Source organism: Abrus precatorius, unplaced genomic scaffold (genome assembly GCF_003935025.1).
Source record: "Abrus precatorius isolate BTA unplaced genomic scaffold, Abrus_2018 Scaffold10, whole genome shotgun sequence".
Lineage (NCBI taxonomy): Eukaryota > Viridiplantae > Streptophyta > Magnoliopsida > Fabales > Fabaceae > Abrus > Abrus precatorius.
Window position 1 is genome coordinate 21,674,188 of NW_020874292.1, and position 19,744 is coordinate 21,693,931.

Below are 19,744 nucleotides of genomic sequence, written 5' to 3' on the forward strand. Positions count from 1 at the left end.
TGGAATAATATCCAATAGGCTAACAGGTCGAAAGGTCTACTATTAGAAAAATTGAAAACATATGATAATAAATTATATTTAAATACTATGCTTAGACAAAAAAAAAATTATACATAAATGGCTTCACATATGTCATATCTCAACATGATCATATTCAATAACTCCACAAAATTTATATCTCAAATAATTCAAAAGGTAACATGTCCATATTATGTAATCTTAAATACCGAACTAATAATTTTGATCCATATTATGAAAAGAAAACTAAAAGTGAGACTACAACGTAGAATCCAACAAATAATTGTCAAGCAGAAAGATATCAAATCTTCAACGTGATCACTTCAAGTTGTGCATTCACCTTAAAAATAAAAAATAATTATTAGAACAAAAGATTATTTTAAAATAAAAATAAGAAATATAGTCATCAAAGATAAAAAGGAAAAAAAAGATTACACCTTTGATAGTCTCGTTAAACTATACTTATAATGAAGCTAATCTCCACCACAAATAAGTGCTTCAATAGATTCTTCATTCAACCTAGAACGATATTCGTCAATGACTCTACTTCTGGTACTAAAAGTATATTTAGATACCATAGTTGAAATTGGGATAGCTAGTACATCAACTGTTATCTTTGATAAAATTTTGTATTTCATGCTTTTATTCCTTCACCACCCTAACCTATCAAAAGAGTTGTCAAGACCATCACGGATATAAATACTTTCTTCAAGATAAGCTTGTAATTCATATTTTATTGGATGAACAGCTTCCTTTTGGCTCATAATGTTCATGATTTTGTCAAATCCAATGGCCAATAAAGTATTTTGGGATGTTGAAGATGAAGAACTAACCACTCCACTATTGCCATCTTTAGAGAATGCCTTTTGTATATTCTCAATAACAACATCTGTAAGTTTATATATCATAGGAAAACATATTTCTGTAGTGTGAAATTTTCATCTAGGATCTAAAACACTAGCAATAGCCATCAATAGATTTCATTCCCCCCAATATTTATCAAACTTCCTCTTCATTGGTTCTGCCATTTCTCTCATAAAGAGATCTTCATCCTCTGCTACATTGTCAATAACTTGTTTGATAGTCCAAATTTCATAAAGATACAAATTAGAAGTCGGATATTCATTTCCTGATATTACACAAGTAGTCAAGTTGAACACCTCTAAAAACTTACAAACCTTTTCAACTTTCTGCCAATCCTTGTGCAAAGGTGCAAAATTATAGTATGATTCTCTTTCCTTATAAGATGCAAAAGCAATTATAAAATTTAAAGTAATATACAACATTTGAAATGTGGAATTCCAAGTTGTTGGACAATTAATAATAAACTTCTTATCCTTTAACTAATTTTGTTTAACAACAACACAAAATGCCTTCAATCTTGCATCATCGCAGTTAATATATTTCACACTTTCACGAACATTGAAAATAATATTCTTGATCTTACTAAGACCATCTTGCACCAATAGATTCAAAATATAAGCACAACACCTAACGTGAAACAAAGCACTAGTAAGAAATAAATTATTGCTTAATGATATATTTTCCTTCAAATTTCTAATGCAAGAGTCATTATATGAAATATTATCAATAGACACAAAAAAATACTTTATTTTCAATCTTCCCAAGCCTTTAAACACTTGAAAATTGCATCAGCCACATCAATTCCTCGCCTTAGAGCAAACACTTTCACAAAACTCAAAACTTTCTTTTGAAGCTTCAACACCGCATCAATAAATTGACCTGTTATAACCATATATTCAACTACCTGGTGGTTTGATTTGCACATATCAATGGTTAAACTAATCTTACTCACACTTCTCAACAAAGACTTCAACATTCTCTTTTCAATATCATACAATGCTAAACAATCACTTATTGCAATTTTATGGTTAACTTTTTGAAAATTAAAGTTAGCATATTGAAATGCACACATCAAGACTTCATTCTCAATAGCCTTTTGTGCCTTTTTTTGCAAGCAATTTATAAAATGTCTTTTCAAATGGCTAGTACTAGATCCTTTCCCTCCAATAGAGAGCTTATCTTTATAGTATTTGTAAACAACTTCCCTTATACCTCCATCAAGTTCAACTTTGTCAAAATTATTTTACACCATTGATGTGTTCTGTCTCTTCTTCCTAATGATAGCTTCATCTTGTTATTGACCTTGATTTTTTTCACCTTCATTTGTATTATTTGGAGGTTGACTTAAATCCATTGGCACACTCTCATTTGCCTCATTGATAGAAAAAGGGAAAATTACTTCAAAATTATCAAGTGGAGTGGACATTTTGATTTTTGAAGACCTGCAAATGAATAAATAAATAAGTAATTAATGTAGCAAATAAAAGTTATCATAAAGATTTAAAAACAATTTCATAACAAGAATAAGTAAGGTTTGCATTATTTTCCATAATGAGATAATCCAAATATAGTATTTGAAAATATTTTGCATAAATAAATGAATAAAAAAAGATTTTTAATTGTTCATTTTGTTTTTATATGTCTAGTTTACAAATAAAATATCCAGTGGTATTTGGTAACCGAAAAAATTGAACTGCAAAAGGTGTTTACTATTAGTTCAACAATATACGAAAAAAGTGAATTTAGTAATATGCTTTTGTTAACTTATGCATATTCATTTTTAAATAAAGACTAGACAAACAAGTTATAAATGTTTAGAATAAGACAAATGAAGAGCATTAAAAAAATCCAAATCGTTTGTGTGTGGGTCCCAAATAAAGAGAATCAATAAAATAATGAATAGAAGTTCTGAACAAAACACTATCAATGAACACAAATGCTTCGACCAAAAATAGAAAACACAAATGTTATTTGGGCACCTAAGTGATCTAACTTTTTAAGATTCCTTGTGAACATTTCAGGTTATTTTTTTTTTTTCAAGACTCCGCACTTCTTCACAAATGCCATGGCACACAATAATGAATATCAAATAATAATTTTTAATAGGACACCTCTGAGCACTTGACAATGCTACTACAAACAATCATTGGTGACAACAAGGACAGATGGAAGGAAAGTGTCATAGCGGTAACTTATCTTTTTCTTTTATGCAATCATGATTTTAAAGAATTATATTAGGGTTAAAAAGTTAAAAAATATTTGAATTTAAAATATCAAAATAAGAATTAGGAAAGAATAAATTCTAATAATAGATTAAGATATTTTAGAAATCAGACAAAATTTTAATTGATAGATTTTTTTTACAATAAGTTTTAATTTTGATACTCTAATAGTATAATTATAATTATTATATTATTAAAGTAGAAATACTAAACTATGTTATACATTACACACACACACACACACTATATATATATATATATATATATATATATAAAATTTTTTAGACAATTATATTTATATTAAATTGTTACAGAAAATAAATAAATAAATATAAATTACCAAATAATATAATTATTTAATTGGGCCAATCCAATAAGCCTAAAAGGTTTTTTTTAAAAGCTTAAGTTTGTTCTCTTTATTTAAATAAGTCTTTTCAAAAGTTTAAGCCTGACCTTTTTCATAAACGAGCCGAGTTGGGTTAGGGCTTAAATAGGCTAGGCCATAGGCCTCCAACGAGTAGCGTGGCTCATTTCCATCCCTATCTGTAAGAAATGAGACTATTGTAAAATTAATAACATATGTCATTGTATTACTCCCAGCAAAAGCAAAATAGTCTCAATCTCTAACATATGGAAAACAAAACTACAAACAAATAATTGGTTTAGGAGAAATAATAAGTTTGTAAATTGTTTTTTAAGTACAAAAAAACCTATATTTTAATTTTTTTAGTAGTATTACCTAATAATACTACTATTCATAATATTAATATTGAATCATTCGTTAAGCTTGCAATTAATTCATAAAAAATAACTCGAGCAACGAAAGATTAAATAAAAACTAGTAATAATACACAAAGCAAAAGATTGTTTGTTGGATTATTTTTTTACTCTTAATACTTTGCCTTAATCAAGAAGACCTAACACATAAACAGAGTGTAAATAAAAACATTACATGTATTATTATATAAATTGACTACACTTACTTATTGCTATATATGAATTTATAACTAAATTTATAATTATTAAGACGTAGAATGTTTAAAGTCACGTATAATGTTGATAGTATAAACATTATAATACTAAGAAAAGAATATTACATAAAGTTTTAGTGATACTTTAAACATGTGTTTGTGTTTTCTGACTCATAGAAATTTTAAAATTTTGTTGATTTTATTTTGTTTCCTCCTCTTGGTGTTTGTGAGTAATTTAGTTTATTTCTTAGATTAGTTATTGTGGATGTCAATTTAATCTTAAACAAGACCTTAACCTGTAGATAATAATTTAACATATCCAAGTTATAAGCAAAATTTTAGTGCTTGTAGGTGATTTTGTTACATTTAAATTACTATGGACTTATATTTATTCTTTCCTCAACTTGTTTGATCACACAATTTTAAGCTATATCATTATTTGATTGGGCATGGACTTGCCATATTAACCTTGTGTATTATGACACTTGGTGGTCAAACTACATTCCTATCCCACAAATCAAAAGAGAATATTCAATCAGTCTTATTCCTTGCCTCACTATGTAACCATGTTACAAGGAATTTTGGATAATAAATTAGAAGGCTTTCACGTGTGGCACCTTGTCCCTCTCACTATTTCCTTCTCGGTCTTGTTGCCCAATTAATTAAAGGCTGAACCTTTCATTCTCCTTTTAATTCCTTTTGGCTGTGCAAGGAAAACATAGCAAGTCACCTTAGAAACACAAAATTTTGCATCATGTCATATCACCTCTTTCCCAACCAATAAAATGTCTTGCATGGTTTGCATCAAATAAACTTCAACCTTTTGTTGCACCTTGCCTCAACCTCCTTCCACAAAACCAACTCATTTCACCTTGTTCTAAGCCTTTTCACAATAAAAGCCTAAGGAGTTAAAAAAGCCACCATTTCATGCCATTTTTAGAGAGACATAAGAGTTGCATGCTATCTTTATTTGTGATTTTTCATTGTGAACATTATAAATCTGAAGCAACCCCTTTGCTCATTTTATTGTATTTCATCACAAGTAATTCTGCCTTTGTTTTCTTAACAATCAATAGCCAAAGAAGGTTGAGAGAAATGCACTACTTATCACCACCTTTCCTTGCACTTCTAAACAACCTTTGAAAAGGTAAGGAAGTCTGTTCTTGCCTTAAAATATCATAAAATTATTATGCATGTGGAATTGGATGGTGTTACTCTTTGTGTGATTGCTTATATATAGGATTGAGTGTATGAATGATAATATTTTCCAGCTGTATGTCTAGACATTCTCAGTCCAATTTTGTATGGAGAATAGGAGTTTTATTAATGGTGACTATATTGGACTCTTGAAAATACATGGAATTGATTCTAAAACCACTTAGTAGTGGATAAGGTGCCCCAGTTTTGAACATGCAGTAGGCAAATTAAGGAGATTAGGAATGAGAGTTAGTGAATCTAACCTTGGAAGAACCACAGGTAGCAAGAGGAAGGAAAGATAAAGAGGATTATTATAACTTTGAAACACAATAATGTAATGTAACAATGTGAGAAAGGAGGAGAAAAGTATATGAAAATTACATAATTTTTTATCCATAATAAAAGACTAGAAAAAAGGGATGAGTAGTTACTTATACCATTGATTGGCGTTAACTAGGAAGGGATATAGTATAAGTGTAGTCATATGATCCCTAAAGCTAAAAATTAGGTAGACTTTAACATGACCAATAAAGAGAGACTGAAAGGAAATAAGAAAGAAGGCCTAGAAAAAAGGGGCAAAGAGCTAAAAGAAAATACAACTTAATGAACTAAAATTGTGAGCTCAAGAGAATAATAAATTCTACCCCACCTAAAATAAATTTGTAGCAATGTAGGATAATCTTAGAAAATATTCTTAGAACCCTAAATATTAATCGAGGTAGACTAATAAAAAACTTGATTAAAGAAAACTCAAAATGGGCTAGGGAATGAAGTGAAGTGAAATGGCAAGAACCTAATAAAATAGAGTAGATATATGAAACCTTGATGAAAAATATGTGGTGAAAAACATGTTATTTTATAATAGAACATATCATTTATAGAACATACTGGTTGGAGGAGTTTAGTGATTAAATTGGGAGAGTTAATAATAGCAAAATATAAACATGCATTATAATCATGAAAAAAAAAGTTTAGGTAAGGTTATAATTGGCACAACTGTGGGATGCTAGTGTTAAAGTTCTTGAAGAACCTTTAGGATGACAAAGGATAATGACCTAATGACGCAGAATAACTCAATGTGGTTGAGTCATGTTGCTGGCAAACCTTTATCAACCCTGACGTGAACACTCATTATCGAGATAATGGTGGATCAATTCCTGAATGGTACCCTTAAAGCATTTGAATTGAAATTATGTTGGAATGTGATTCATAGTAGGAAATGAAGTCTTCCAGTTGCCTTTGACATAAAATTGATGTGATTGATTAGATGATTTTGTGATCCCTATGCATTGCATTCGTATAATTAAATGAGAATGCAATTCATAAGTAAATTGCATCATGCATCATCAACATTCTTCTTTTATGATTATATAATTGGAACCTAGATATGGAGATTTGTTGTTGTAATGTGTGAACTAAGTTGCTTCATGAATAATGTGTGATTGTCGGTGGATGACTCTTTCTGATTAGTACATCACTTGATTGATTTTTGTACGGACTCACCCTTTGTCTGTTTGGTACACCTACTTGTTCTTGTGTGTTTGTTTGTTGTATGTGCAGATGGGACACAACTTGATCAAAATATGGATTCTTCTGACCGAGGAAAACCTATGGTTTATAACCCAGCTACCCAACAGAGCATTTACTAAGGAATGACTAGGATGACCTTTGGTACAGTCATTGAGAAAGGCTGGGAGCCCCAACGCACTACTCAAGTACCTATGGAGATTATCTTTTCCATACCTCCTAAAAATACCTAGCTACCTTTTTTTGCCTTTCCGATGGAGACCATAGCTACTCCCATGGACACTAACACGCTTGTCCCTAATCCAACTCTAGATAGAACCAATACTACCCATCTTCCTCGACCTACCTCACCCCTTTTGGTGCCTAAGTGGAAGGACATCCATGCAATTAAGACTTTCATTTGCCCTCGTCCTCTTGTATAGCCACCTAGACCTTCATCACCCCTTGACAAGGCGAGACCTTCCTAACATTGCCCTTCACCTCCTTCACCTTTTCCACCCTCTCGTTCACCATCACCACCTACTGTTAGTTGGCTTGCGAGTGATCATGAGGACTGTAACGCCCCAGATTTTGTGATAATAACATATTGATTTATTAAATATAAATATGTGAATTAATGTTTGAATGTGCATTTAATTGTGTAATGATTTGGATGTAAATATGGTTGCGAAGATGTATGTATATGTGATTGAAATGTGATGTGGACATGTGCTTGAGCATGACTGTTAATGGTTGACTTGTAATTAGGCTGGAATTGATTGAAATGTAGGTTAAGTGTGTGCTGTAGAGGCATTCTCGCTGTAGCGAGAGGATTCTAGGCGAAGGGGATGCGTCTGTTGCGTTCTCGCTATAGCAAGAGTCCTCTTGCTATAGTGAAAAGACAATAGCGAGGGATGCATTTCTGGGTGCAGTCTCGCTGTAGCGAGATTCTGTAGAAATTAAAGCGTAGTTTCTTCTGCAATTTTTGTTGTAGCGAAAGGGGGTGTCATTGCAGCGAGGTAATATCTCGCTGTAGCGAGAGTGTTACGACCAAAAGAGTATTTGAGGGATTTAGGGTTTGGGAAACATATTCTCACTCTTTTCTCTTCATCTCTCATCCGATTTTCTCTTAGAGGTAAGTTCTAAGAGTTAGGGTTTCGGTTTTTTCATTCCTCTTCTTTGTTCTTTCGATTTCTCATGGAGTTTTTCATGTATTTTGGATGAAATTTGTGTGGGGAGTACATTCTTTGTTGATTTCATTTTTGGGTCTTCGATTTGAGGTAAGAGGGGATTATACTCTATCTCATTGTGCTTTGAATATGTTTATTTGAATATGTATTGCAATGTAGTTAGAATAAAATGCAGGAATATGTGTATTTTGATGTACGTTTTGTGTTAAACGGGATTTGTGAGGAAATGTGATGGAAATCGTGTGGTTGACTACAATGTGGTTGATGTTGAATAGTGCGTGTGTTGAGAATGGTTTAATTGTACTCAAGATCATGTTGGAAATGTTGTGTGCTTGAATGTAACGTGATTGAATATGGGCACACGTGTCGTGTGTGAAAGTGAATAGTGAATGTGATTGAGATTGTGGGTGAAAATATGTGTTAACATGTTATCGTTTGATGTAAAATAATTGAATAATTGGAAATGTGCGTGAATGACATGTTGAATGTGAATATGGATGTGTTTGAATATGTTGGAAAACTATGAATGGTTTAGTGATACACTAGGAGTGTGGAAGATGTGGGCAGTAGAAATATCTTGGCGAAGAAAGGGTGGTGGTGACACCAACAGTGAGCGTGGGTACTGGGTGCATCACAAGTCACACACTCTTCTCTTGATTCGGCCGCTGACTGACACCTTTGCTAAGGGCCTGTGACCGCACACGTTGTATATGTGAGGTGGAGTTATCTAGCGACCATCCATGGTGTGAACTGAGTAAGTCTTTAAAGTTGAGGGCATCAAGATTTTGTGATCACGGTGAGCGCACATGTGTGTGGATTGTTTGTTAGTGTAGTGAGCACACTTGTTTGTGAATTAAAATGGAAATGTATTATTATGTTTGTTGATATTTGATTTGAATTATGTTAGAAATATGTAGAATGTGCAAGGTGAGTGTATGTGCTTGTGTGTGATAGTGTAAAATACTCACCCTTATATTTATTTTTCAAGTAGACAATCAGCACCGGACTCAGTGAAGAGATGGATGAAACTGCTATAGGACTTAGAAATTTATTTTAAAAATTGGATGTATTTAAATTAGTTCTGTAGCAGTAATTTGATTCAAATTTGTAATCCATCCTTATTTTGAAAGACTTTATTGAAACCATGTGTTGGGAACTAATTGAATGAAAATATTCATTTATTTCCACTTATTGCAAAATTTATTTATTTTAGAAATTAAATTTAAGGTGTTACAAGGACATGCTTAACTTGCCTCACAAACTTGTCGAGTCATTTCTCACTTCATCTTACTCTTATTCCTTGGAGGAGTATACTCCCTCGTCTACTCCTCTCAACTGATTATTTTATTTGATGCACGTTAATGTTTGTTTACAGTTAAAAAAGATCTGTTCTAAAGGATGCTTTATAAATTTAGTAGTGTATTTAACTTTATTATGAGTCTATGTTAGTGTCAATCTTTTGAAAAATATTTAATGTGCTTTTGATCATTGTGCATGTAAGAACTAGCAAAGTAGAGAGCAACAATGGATGAGTTGCTCACATCTTGCCTATATGGTTGTGTGTATGATTATAATAGTTTGTGTGTCACTTATAATAAGAATAACCTTCTCGATATTTTAAATTAATACTTTTAAATTTTTATGTTATGCATGTTAAGTCTCTTATATGACATGTTGTATGGCTTTCCATGCTTCTCTAAGTATATGTTAGATCTAGGATTTAGGCGTCACATCCCATTACAAGAAACACTAAAGTTGTTATAAAAATGTTGAGTACAAATAACAAGATAATTAATTTGTTAATATAATTAAGCTATATGTTATAATTTTTTTAATTTTAATCTTAAAATTAAATAGATTATATGTTAAATATTTTAATTTGTATATATTATAGATTCATTTTGTGCTCAATGTCAAAGATACTATTTGATTCAACTATATTTATATATTATTTGATAAGGTTGATAAATAAATATTACAAGTGAAGTTAAAAATCTTTACTATAACATTTAAAATTTGTTTAAAGTCTAATTGTATGATTGATTATATAAATAAAATAAATATATATATATATATTTATTTATTTTTATGTAATAATTTATTTAAAAGATAGCGTTAATCATTTAAAATTATTTTCATAATTTTTAAATATTACAAACACTTTACATGTTTTAAAATGAAAAAAGTCTTAAAAAATCATAGAAGACAATTTTATAACAAATAATATTTTGAAGTTAGTAACATAAGTAATAAATAAAATAATATTATAATTTTATTATTTTTATTTATAAAATTTTATTAAATAGGAATAACTTCATATTTATATTTTAAGAACGAAAAAATTTAGATAATATAAGTATCAAAACAATATAAAATGACTTGATTTACAAGAAATTTACTAAAAAAATTAATGTATAAATTATAAAATTATAATACATTATTAAATTTTTTTAAATTATATGATAATTTATATTTTGTACTTAAAAAAAATATACTTAGTAAAAAACAACGTTGTAAGATTAAACAATTTTTATTATATAATTATACATATAATTTTAATATTTTGTATAATTTAAAAAATAAAATGTGCCTAACATTTTTATGTTTTATCAAGATATTTTATTATATTGTTACATATATTATTCTTATTTTGTTATTATTATATATATTATTACCTTAATATAGATTTTATTATTAGTATAACTTTTTATATCATAATAAACAAATAGATAAATAATTTATGTTAAAAATATAAATTAAAAAATCAATTGTTATAGTTAAATTTTAAATATATAATTTTTTAAATTTAATTTAAAGTATTTACTTTTTAAATTTTTTATATTAAAATAATTATTTGTGGTTACTTAATAAATAATTATTTTTATTTAAATTATTAATATTTTAAAACTAAATTAACTAATAAAAAATAAAAATATACTAATTATTGATTTTTAACTAAAATTATGTTTTAATTAGTTCTTTGACTAACAAATCATAAACTTATTAATTTTTTATATTACCAATTTTTACTTGCTTTAATATTTTTTTCACATTAAGAATAATTGTATAATGATCACTTGACTAATAATAATTTTTTTTATTAAAATTATAATTTTTTAAAACTAAATTCCTTAATAAAATTAATATAATATACATTTATAAATCTAACACAATAATGTATCTACTAATATAATAAAAAAAAGCACCAAACATAAGGAAAAAAAATGAGAAATCGATATTTTTAAATGACATTTTTGTTTTATATGAAGCACTTAGCTTATTTCAACGAGTACGTTACTTATCAGTCAATTTTAACCAGTAAGTTTGAGGAACAAAACTAAGAAGAAATACGTAAGTTCGTGAACCAATATACGTTGTACACGTGGAAAAAAGTTAATAAAAAGTAACTAAATGAATAATATATGCATAATTTAATGAAATATATATATAACTATCAGCTAAATATGTTAGATTAGAAACACCCCCTTTTTAAGCACAAATATATTAAAAACGCACAATAGAATGCGAAATGTAAAAAATTTATTTATCTAACGACTATCCGTACGTCGTTTCCGAGAAATCTTTATGCTGTTTAAACTTCACCAATATCATTACCCGCATGATTTCCTATACATTTTAATTACGTACAACTAGTTATCTGCACATTAATAAATATTAATCCAAAGAAAAATTTCATATTATGACACAATTTATTAAATAGGTTTCTTTCATTACAATTTTGCCCGAAATATAATTATGATATATGAAAAAGCACCAACCAACGAAGGAGAGGTCGTGGTAACCCTACAGGCCACACAGTCACATGCCCATCATATCGAGAGATGTCTTACGACACCGTTTGGGCGTTGGATCTAGAACCTTCTTTCTCTCTTACAAGGTGGAAGAACTAGAATAATCTTCCCGCACCACTGTTATTAAAAACACGCTGTTTTCTTTTTCCTTTTTGCAAGTGGAAGGACCAAAACCCTAAACCCTTCTCTCGAATAAAACCTCTCTCCAATTTCTCATTTCTCCATTTCCTTTCTGGCCATGGCCTCCTTCCTCCGCTCTCTCCGCCGTCACGATGTTGCTTCTGCTTCCTTCTCCGCCTATCGCTTGGTAGCTTCTCTGCTTCCTTCTCCTTATTTATTTTTCATTTTTGTTTTTTGTTGTGGTTGCTCCGAATTATGTAGATTTTCAGATTTGATCCGGATTGGCCTTAATCCATTTCTAGTTTTTTTTTTTTTTTCTGTCTGTGTGGAGCTATTGGTTTATTGCTCTTTTTCGGATTTTGGTCCAAGTTGATTGGAATTTGAACCTTCCCGTTTTGCCAATTGGTTTTCTGGTGTCTTGTGTTAAGGTTTACATCGTTCAGTATGTTCACTTGTGCTTCAGAGGAAAGACAACTAAATTATAGCTCGCAAATCTTCGTGTGCCAGATCCTTTGTATTTGAATATTTATTAAGAAGGTTTGAGTATGGGAGTTTCATGCTAACGTACTTAGAGGGGTGATATAGGCCGTTGTTGTACTGGCTCTAAGTTTTTCTAGATTATTCACGTTTTTGTGTATGATTCATTGTTGCTTTATGATGTTGCTTTTATTACTGCTAATCTAAGATTTCCGTGCTCGATTTTGTAGATTACAAATTTAGAATTGCTGTAGAATACTTCTATCCCTCGTTCACTCTAGAATCTCGCTCTCTCTCTTTCTGGCATTTGGGGCCTTAACGAAAACTAAATATGTGAATAACTGTTAATATCATGCTGTTGTCCATGATATTGTAATCAGTTGACGTGGGTACTTTTGCATGATTGTGGTGACTGTAACTCTGAACGAAGTTTTTCTAACTTTTCGCATGGTTGTGCAGTTGACGTGCAACGCTAAGCCAGCGTATGTATCTCATAGGTGGTCTAGTTTGTCTCGACCATTCAGGTGCCATTAGTTATTATCGTTGTTGTAATCGTAAGATATTTTGATCAAAATTACTCACTGAGTTTTCATCTTCACTACAGTTCAAGACCTGCTGGAAATGATGTCATTGGTATTGATTTGGGTACAACCAATTCTTGTGTTTCTGTTATGGAAGGAAAGGTAACACATGATTTTAATTTGTTTGTGTTTCCTTATACCAATACATGGTCTTTGTGCTGACTTGAAATATATGGTTATCAGAACCCCAAAGTCATTGAGAATTCTGAAGGTGCGCGAACAACACCTTCTGTGGTTGCTTTCAACCAGAAAGGGGAGCTGCTTGTAGGTACCCCAGCCAAGCGTCAGGCTGTAACTAACCCAACAAACACTCTGTTTGGTACAAAGCGTTTGATTGGTAGACGCTTTGATGATCCTCAAACACAAAAGGAGATGAAAATGGTTCCATACAAGATTGTCAAAGCTCCAAATGGAGATGCGTGGGTTGAAGCTAATGGGCAGCAGTACTCCCCTAGCCAAGTTGGTGCCTTTGTTCTCACCAAGATGAAGGAAACTGCTGAATCCTACCTTGGAAAGTCAGTTTCTAAGGCTGTAATTACTGTGCCAGCTTACTTCAACGATGCTCAGAGGCAGGCAACAAAAGATGCCGGAAGAATTGCAGGTCTTGATGTGCAGAGAATTATCAATGAGCCCACAGCTGCTGCCCTTTCGTATGGGATGAACAACAAGGAGGGTCTCATTGCTGTTTTTGATCTTGGAGGTGGAACATTTGACGTGTCCATCTTAGAAATTTCTAATGGTGTTTTTGAGGTATGCCGATCTATTTCTTCTCTGTGATTCTTTCTTAACCTGTCAGAAGTAATAATGATAACATCTTGATGTCAAAAGGTGAAAGCAACAAACGGTGACACTTTCTTGGGAGGAGAGGATTTTGACAATGCTTTGTTGGATTTTCTGGTAAACGAATTCAGAAGAACTGAGAGCATTGACCTTTCAAAGGACAGGCTTGCCTTGCAGAGGCTTCGTGAAGCTGCTGAGAAAGCAAAGATAGAACTGTCTTCAACATCTCAAACCGAGATCAACCTGCCTTTCATCACTGCTGATGCTTCTGGTGCTAAGCATCTGAACATAACATTGACTAGATCTAAGTTTGAGGCTTTAGTAAATGACTTGATTGAAAGGACCAAGGCGCCATGTAAGAGCTGCTTGAAGGATGCCAACATTTCTATCAAGGATGTTGATGAGGTACTTCTTGTTGGAGGAATGACTCGTGTGCCTAAGGTCCAAGAAGTGGTTTCAGCCATCTTTGGTAAGTCTCCCAGTAAAGGAGTAAACCCTGACGAGGCGGTTGCCATGGGGGCAGCAATCCAAGGTGGTATCCTACGAGGAGATGTTAAAGAACTACTTCTCCTGGATGTAACTCCACTCTCTCTGGGTATTGAGACTTTGGGTGGTATCTTTACCAGGTTGATCAACCGAAACACTACTATTCCTACTAAAAAGAGTCAGGTAATACTTAATTCCTGATAATTGCTTAAGGCATTTGTTTACAACTTCACATTTAAACCGTACATTGTGTTCAATTGAAGTCCCCCACTAAGTACCAATACCATACATAGTGTGATGCACATCCACACATTCAAGGTTTAAAAATAGAACCAATTTGATTTGGTATTATGTATTATTTCTTTGTTGCTGAATGATCTGCTGATTTATGTCATTATTTCAGGTCTTTTCAACAGCAGCTGACAATCAAACACAGGTAGGTATCAAGGTGCTACAGGGTGAGCGAGAAATGGCTGCAGACAACAAAATGCTTGGAGAATTTGAGCTTGTTGGTATTCCTCCAGCTCCCAGAGGTTTGCCTCAGATTGAGGTCACGTTTGACATTGATGCCAATGGGATTGTTACTGTCTCTGCCAAAGACAAGTCCACCGGCAAAGAACAACAAATCACCATTCGGTCATCCGGTGGACTCTCGGAAGATGAGATTGAAAAGATGGTCAAAGAAGCAGAGTTGCATGCTCAGAAAGACCAAGAGAGAAAGGCTCTCATCGACATTAGAAACAGTGCTGATACTACCATATACAGCATTGAGAAGAGTTTAGGTGAATACAAAGACAAGATTCCCAGTGAAGTTGCCAAAGAAATTGAGGATGCTGTTTCGGATTTGAGAAAGGCGATGTCAGGTGACAATGTTGATGAAATTAAGTCAAAGCTTGATGCTGCAAACAAAGCTGTATCCAAGATTGGGGAACACATGTCAGGTGGATCTAGTGGCGGTTCCTCAGCTGGTGGTTCTCAGGGTGGGGATCAAGCTCCCGAGGCAGAATATGAAGAGGTGAAGAAGTGAGATGAGGAGTGATCTGTAGCCAGTTCTTTCGATTTATATATGTCTAGATAACATGTTAGAGATGAATCATCTTTTTTTTCCTTTAGTAGAGGATACGAGGTCACTTTTTTTGTATCGAACGTTGGAGTTCATTTTTTACGTAAGGCCTTTTAAATTTGTAATGCTGAACTACGCCGTTTGAATAACGATATTGGAAATTTTGCCTAATGACGGGTTGATTCATTAGGATTTGTCGTATTTTCGCATAAATTGATAGAAGAGTTGCGTATTTTTAGATGCTGAATATAACTTGAAAATCTGAGGGATTAAACATCAGAAGATATAAGAGCAACGTAATTTTTTTGAACTGACGTTAATTGTGTGGCGGAATAATTATTTTGTTTTTCCTGTAATGTTTGACAATTAAAATGTATCGATATTTTTCTGAAAGTTGAACAAGTTCTAATATAGATAATAGACATAGGACATGATTTGATAAATAATTTAAGCGTTTGATTAATAAATTATTGGTGTTTGCAAAATATTAATTCCATTGCTTATTAGTTAAAGATAAGCAAAGTTTTTATTTTAAAAAGGATTTATTATCTTGAAAATATAACTTGTTGGAATACTTCTAAAATAGTTTATTTAATTTCTTTTTAAAATTTTAATAAAGTTTATCGTGTGCACCTTCACATACCCCCATCGTTATGAAGGATGCATCCGCATATTACTTGCACGTCACCCCTACTTGAGTGCCAACCTTTTTGAGCTTTCTATTACGGTGGAAGCTCTATTTTCATATTTTATGCTCCACGGACTTTAGCCACACTGTGTCGTCGAGTGAGGTGGTCTCTGTTAACGTATGCGGTTTAGCTTTGTCAATGTCTTCTGTTTGGCTGACGACAATTGATAGCTAACATATGATACACTTTTTTAACTCTTCAAGGAGAATTTGTATTTATATTTAAACAATTGACAAGCTTCAGTGGATCAAAATTAGCTGGATTAGATGTGGAAGCAGTCCATACAAATTCCTTTTCTTCTTCTTGGCTATGGACTCTTTCTGCTTTAATTTAAACTGTGGTGTCCCCTTTATCTCTCCTTCCATAACGCTCTTCCTGCCATTATTGTTGCAAATTCTGAAAACTAAAGTATGTTTGATTTTTCTTTTAAAAATAGTTTTCTATTTTTTTTTTCTAAATGTAGTATAAATTTATACTACATTTAGAAGAAAAAAAAACTATTTTTAAAAGAGAAATCAAACATACCCTTAAGTGTGTGCTTACTTTGATTGTTTTTAAAAAATAATTGTCTACTTTTGCTAGAGCAGAAATATCATTTTTAAAAGAAGTGATTAGAGAATTCACAAATATGCATTAACTTTTTATTTTGCTTTTTTAATTATCTATGTTTCATTTAAACAAATATATGTTTATTTTATGTAATAATTAATTTTAACGTTTTTATACAAATAAATTTGAATCTTTTAATATAGTTATTTTTCCACAGAAATACATATATATATATATATTGTTTAATTCAAATATACTTTAATTTTTATTTTAACTCTGGTAGTTTAGGTGTGTTTGGTTCAACTTATTTTAATAAATTAATTTCTTATTTTTAACAAATTTGTAAACAAAATTTTAAAATATAAACAATTATTTTCTTAAAAAATTTCATTCAAACATGCATTAAAATATATAAGATTAATAAAGTTAACTTGTTTTTTTTGGGTCAAAAGGGGGTTGGGAGAAAGGGTAGAAGATGACATGTCCTGTTGGAAATTCAAAGGTGTCGTGACTTCATATCACCTAAACTGTCAACAACAAACATAAAAGGTATCTTGCATAATTCATAATTTACGTAGGCTCAAATTGTGTGTATTATTAACCTTTACTGCATTGGAGATACCATCAGCTTTAGAATTTTAAATATTTATAAATTACTTTTAGCCTAACTATTATTTAATGTGAAACCTTGAAAGATGAAACATGAGACAAAATGGTTATAGGCTTGAGGACTTTGCGGCTGCTTTCGGATAAAGTCTAAGACATTGTTTTCTTACTGGACATGTTTTAATGTCAACGTGATAAAATAAGAAATAAGAGGATATAAGATATGATAATAGAATTATAAGCAAAGCTAACAAATCTAGATATCCAACTTACTTAGGCTCATGTAATTTAATATTGTAAAAATATTACTTTATAAGACAAATTTGATTTTTCCGAGTTTAATCCCCATCGAGCTTGATTGAATTGGGTAAAAATATACGGATTTATTTCGAGTTTAAAATTTGAAGTTCAAATCTTGCATTTTGTAAGACAAATTTAGGTCAGTCTAAATGGATTTATCACTTTTTCAACTCTAATGGTAAGCTTTTATCATAATGTGTTTTATGTGTATTAGGATAAGAAAACAAATAACATTATAGTATTTTTTTTTTTTAATGTTTGAGATGAATAAAAAATCAATAGAATAAAATATAACTTATATTTAAATAACAATATTACTCTTATCAAAATTAGTATATAATATATATATATATATATATATATATATTAGAAAGTAATATTTTTATGTACTTATAATATTTAATTTTTATATTAAATTATAACAAATTTATTCAATTTTTTTATAATTAAAATTTATTGTTAGATAAAAATTATAAAAAAGTAAAAATATTTTTATTAAATGATTAGGAATTTTTTTACAATTTTTTAAAAATAAGTCTTCCTTTGAAAAAAATTATATATTTTTAAATATATTTTTTTTAAATATATTTTATTAAAAATATTCATATACTGTTTTAATAAAAATATTAAAAAAATTTAATAACAAAATGGGTATGTATAAATAAAAATGCAACTGAAAAAAAAAAAGTTATCCTACCATAATACTTCTTAACCCCTAATCCTTTCAAGATATGAATTTAAACTAAGATGATAGAATAATATTATAAGCTATAATATATTGTTACTAAAAAAACATTAGAAGGTATCATACGTTATTGTATTCTATCATCTTATTATGTCCACCAAATAGATTCATAGTGTCTGTCCAAAATATTATGTACTTTAATTTTTGTGAACTTAATACGAGAAATTAGTGTTTATAAATTACCTTTAACATTAAATTCTTAATTGATGTAAAACTTTGATAAACGAAACAATAATATTACTTGATTTTCATTTGGCCAATCAACAATAAAATGATTTTACTTAAAACTTGTATAATTAGGTAATTAAAAAAACAAAACTCAAGTTAGTTTTTTTTTCCTTTCATTATAAGAACTACACTTTTTTTATAAGATATTAACGTGTTACAATTTTATTTATTTTAAGATAAGTGATAAAATTATTATTTTAACATATTTTTTAAATATTTTTAGTAATTAATAAAAATTATTAAAATTACACAAGTACAAATAAAACTCATAAAATTATAAATAATATTCACATGAGTATTTATCATTTTTAATATAAAACAAATATATTGCTAATATTTGTATTATTTGAATGTAAATAACTTTTAATTTTTTTCCTCTTGTATAAATTTGAGCTTTGACATTTAGTTTTAAATATCTACTATAAATTTTAGTAGAGTCAAAATGCTAAAATAAAATTTCAAAGTTAATCACACCACCTTTTTTTTATTTCAAAATATGACAAATTAATTTTGTTCTATTAATTAAAAAGATTTATTTATTTGAAATGAAATTTATCACGTCACTATTAGTATCTCACCGTGTAAAGACAATACTTGCTTTGCTTGAAACATATCACAAGTATCATCTCCTAATTTGAAGTGACAAACATTTCACATTCCGTCATCTAATCCATCATTTTGAAATATGTTACTGCAGTGTTGTCCACTCCCACTCCTCCCACCGCACTATAATTGTTCTGACCACTTAATAGATAAATAAATGTAAATAATTTTAAACTTAAAATATTATATTAATATTTTATAAAACAAAGTTTTATCTAAAAGTATAATTACTTATTTCATTGAATACTTTTGAGCAATTAAAAATAATAATTGAAGTAAAACGTAACCTTTGGAGTCACATAGGGCATGAGCTCAATATTAGAAAGAAAATATAATCTCTGCAATAGACAATATTTGATTTTTTTAAATAAGGGAATGTGTGTTTTAATTATCCTATTTGGAGAATTTTTTTTAATTTATCATATTATGAGAAAAAAATGGCTAATCACAAGTGTTCAGAATATTATTTTATTTATTAAAATACAAATATTGATATTACAAAATTTAAAATTAGTTATAAATTATTTTAAAAACTTGCTAGTGAAATAATTAAAATAATTTTAGAATAAAATGTATATATAAAAAAGAAAGCTATATAAATACAAATATTTTCTTGCATTCTATTTATTTTATATTAATATTTTTTTTATCAATTTAAACATATCAATGTTATAGTACACTTTTATTCTATTATTGTCGATTATGAGAAGAAAAATAAGATACATAACTTAAGCACA

General features: G+C 30.0%; 1 protein-coding gene across 2 annotated transcripts; it reads left to right on the top strand.

Moving 5' to 3' along the window:
* Positions 1–11,890: 11,890 nt before the first annotated feature.
* LOC113846720 (heat shock 70 kDa protein, mitochondrial-like) lies at positions 11,891–15,530 on the top strand. 2 transcript variants are annotated; one of them, XM_027475293.1, is made up of 6 exons: positions 11,891–12,087; positions 12,837–12,901; positions 12,982–13,060; positions 13,142–13,708; positions 13,787–14,407; positions 14,628–15,471. In XM_027475293.1, the coding sequence occupies exons 1-6, from the start codon at positions 12,019–12,021 to the stop codon at positions 15,249–15,251; spliced, it is 2,025 nt and encodes a 674-aa protein (XP_027331094.1). In that variant the 5' UTR covers positions 11,891–12,018; the 3' UTR covers positions 15,252–15,471. The 2 variants fall into 2 exon arrangements, with proteins under 2 accessions (XP_027331094.1, XP_027331103.1); XM_027475302.1 differs by having other exon boundaries at positions 11,935–12,087; positions 12,837–12,874; positions 14,628–15,530.
* The last annotated feature ends 4,214 nt before the right edge of the window (positions 15,531–19,744 follow it).

Bases quoted from the DNA above. Each gene is read 5' to 3' on its own strand.
- LOC113846720 (XM_027475293.1), top strand. From the start codon at position 12,019: ATGGCCTCCTTCCTCCGCTCTCTCCGCCGTCACGATGTTGCTTCTGCT. The intron at 12,902-12,981 runs GTGCCATTAGTT...TCTTCACTACAG, and splicing joins AGTTTGTCTCGACCATTCAG to TTCAAGACCTGCTGGAAATG. The intron at 14,408-14,627 runs GTAATACTTAAT...TCATTATTTCAG, and splicing joins TTCCTACTAAAAAGAGTCAG to GTCTTTTCAACAGCAGCTGA.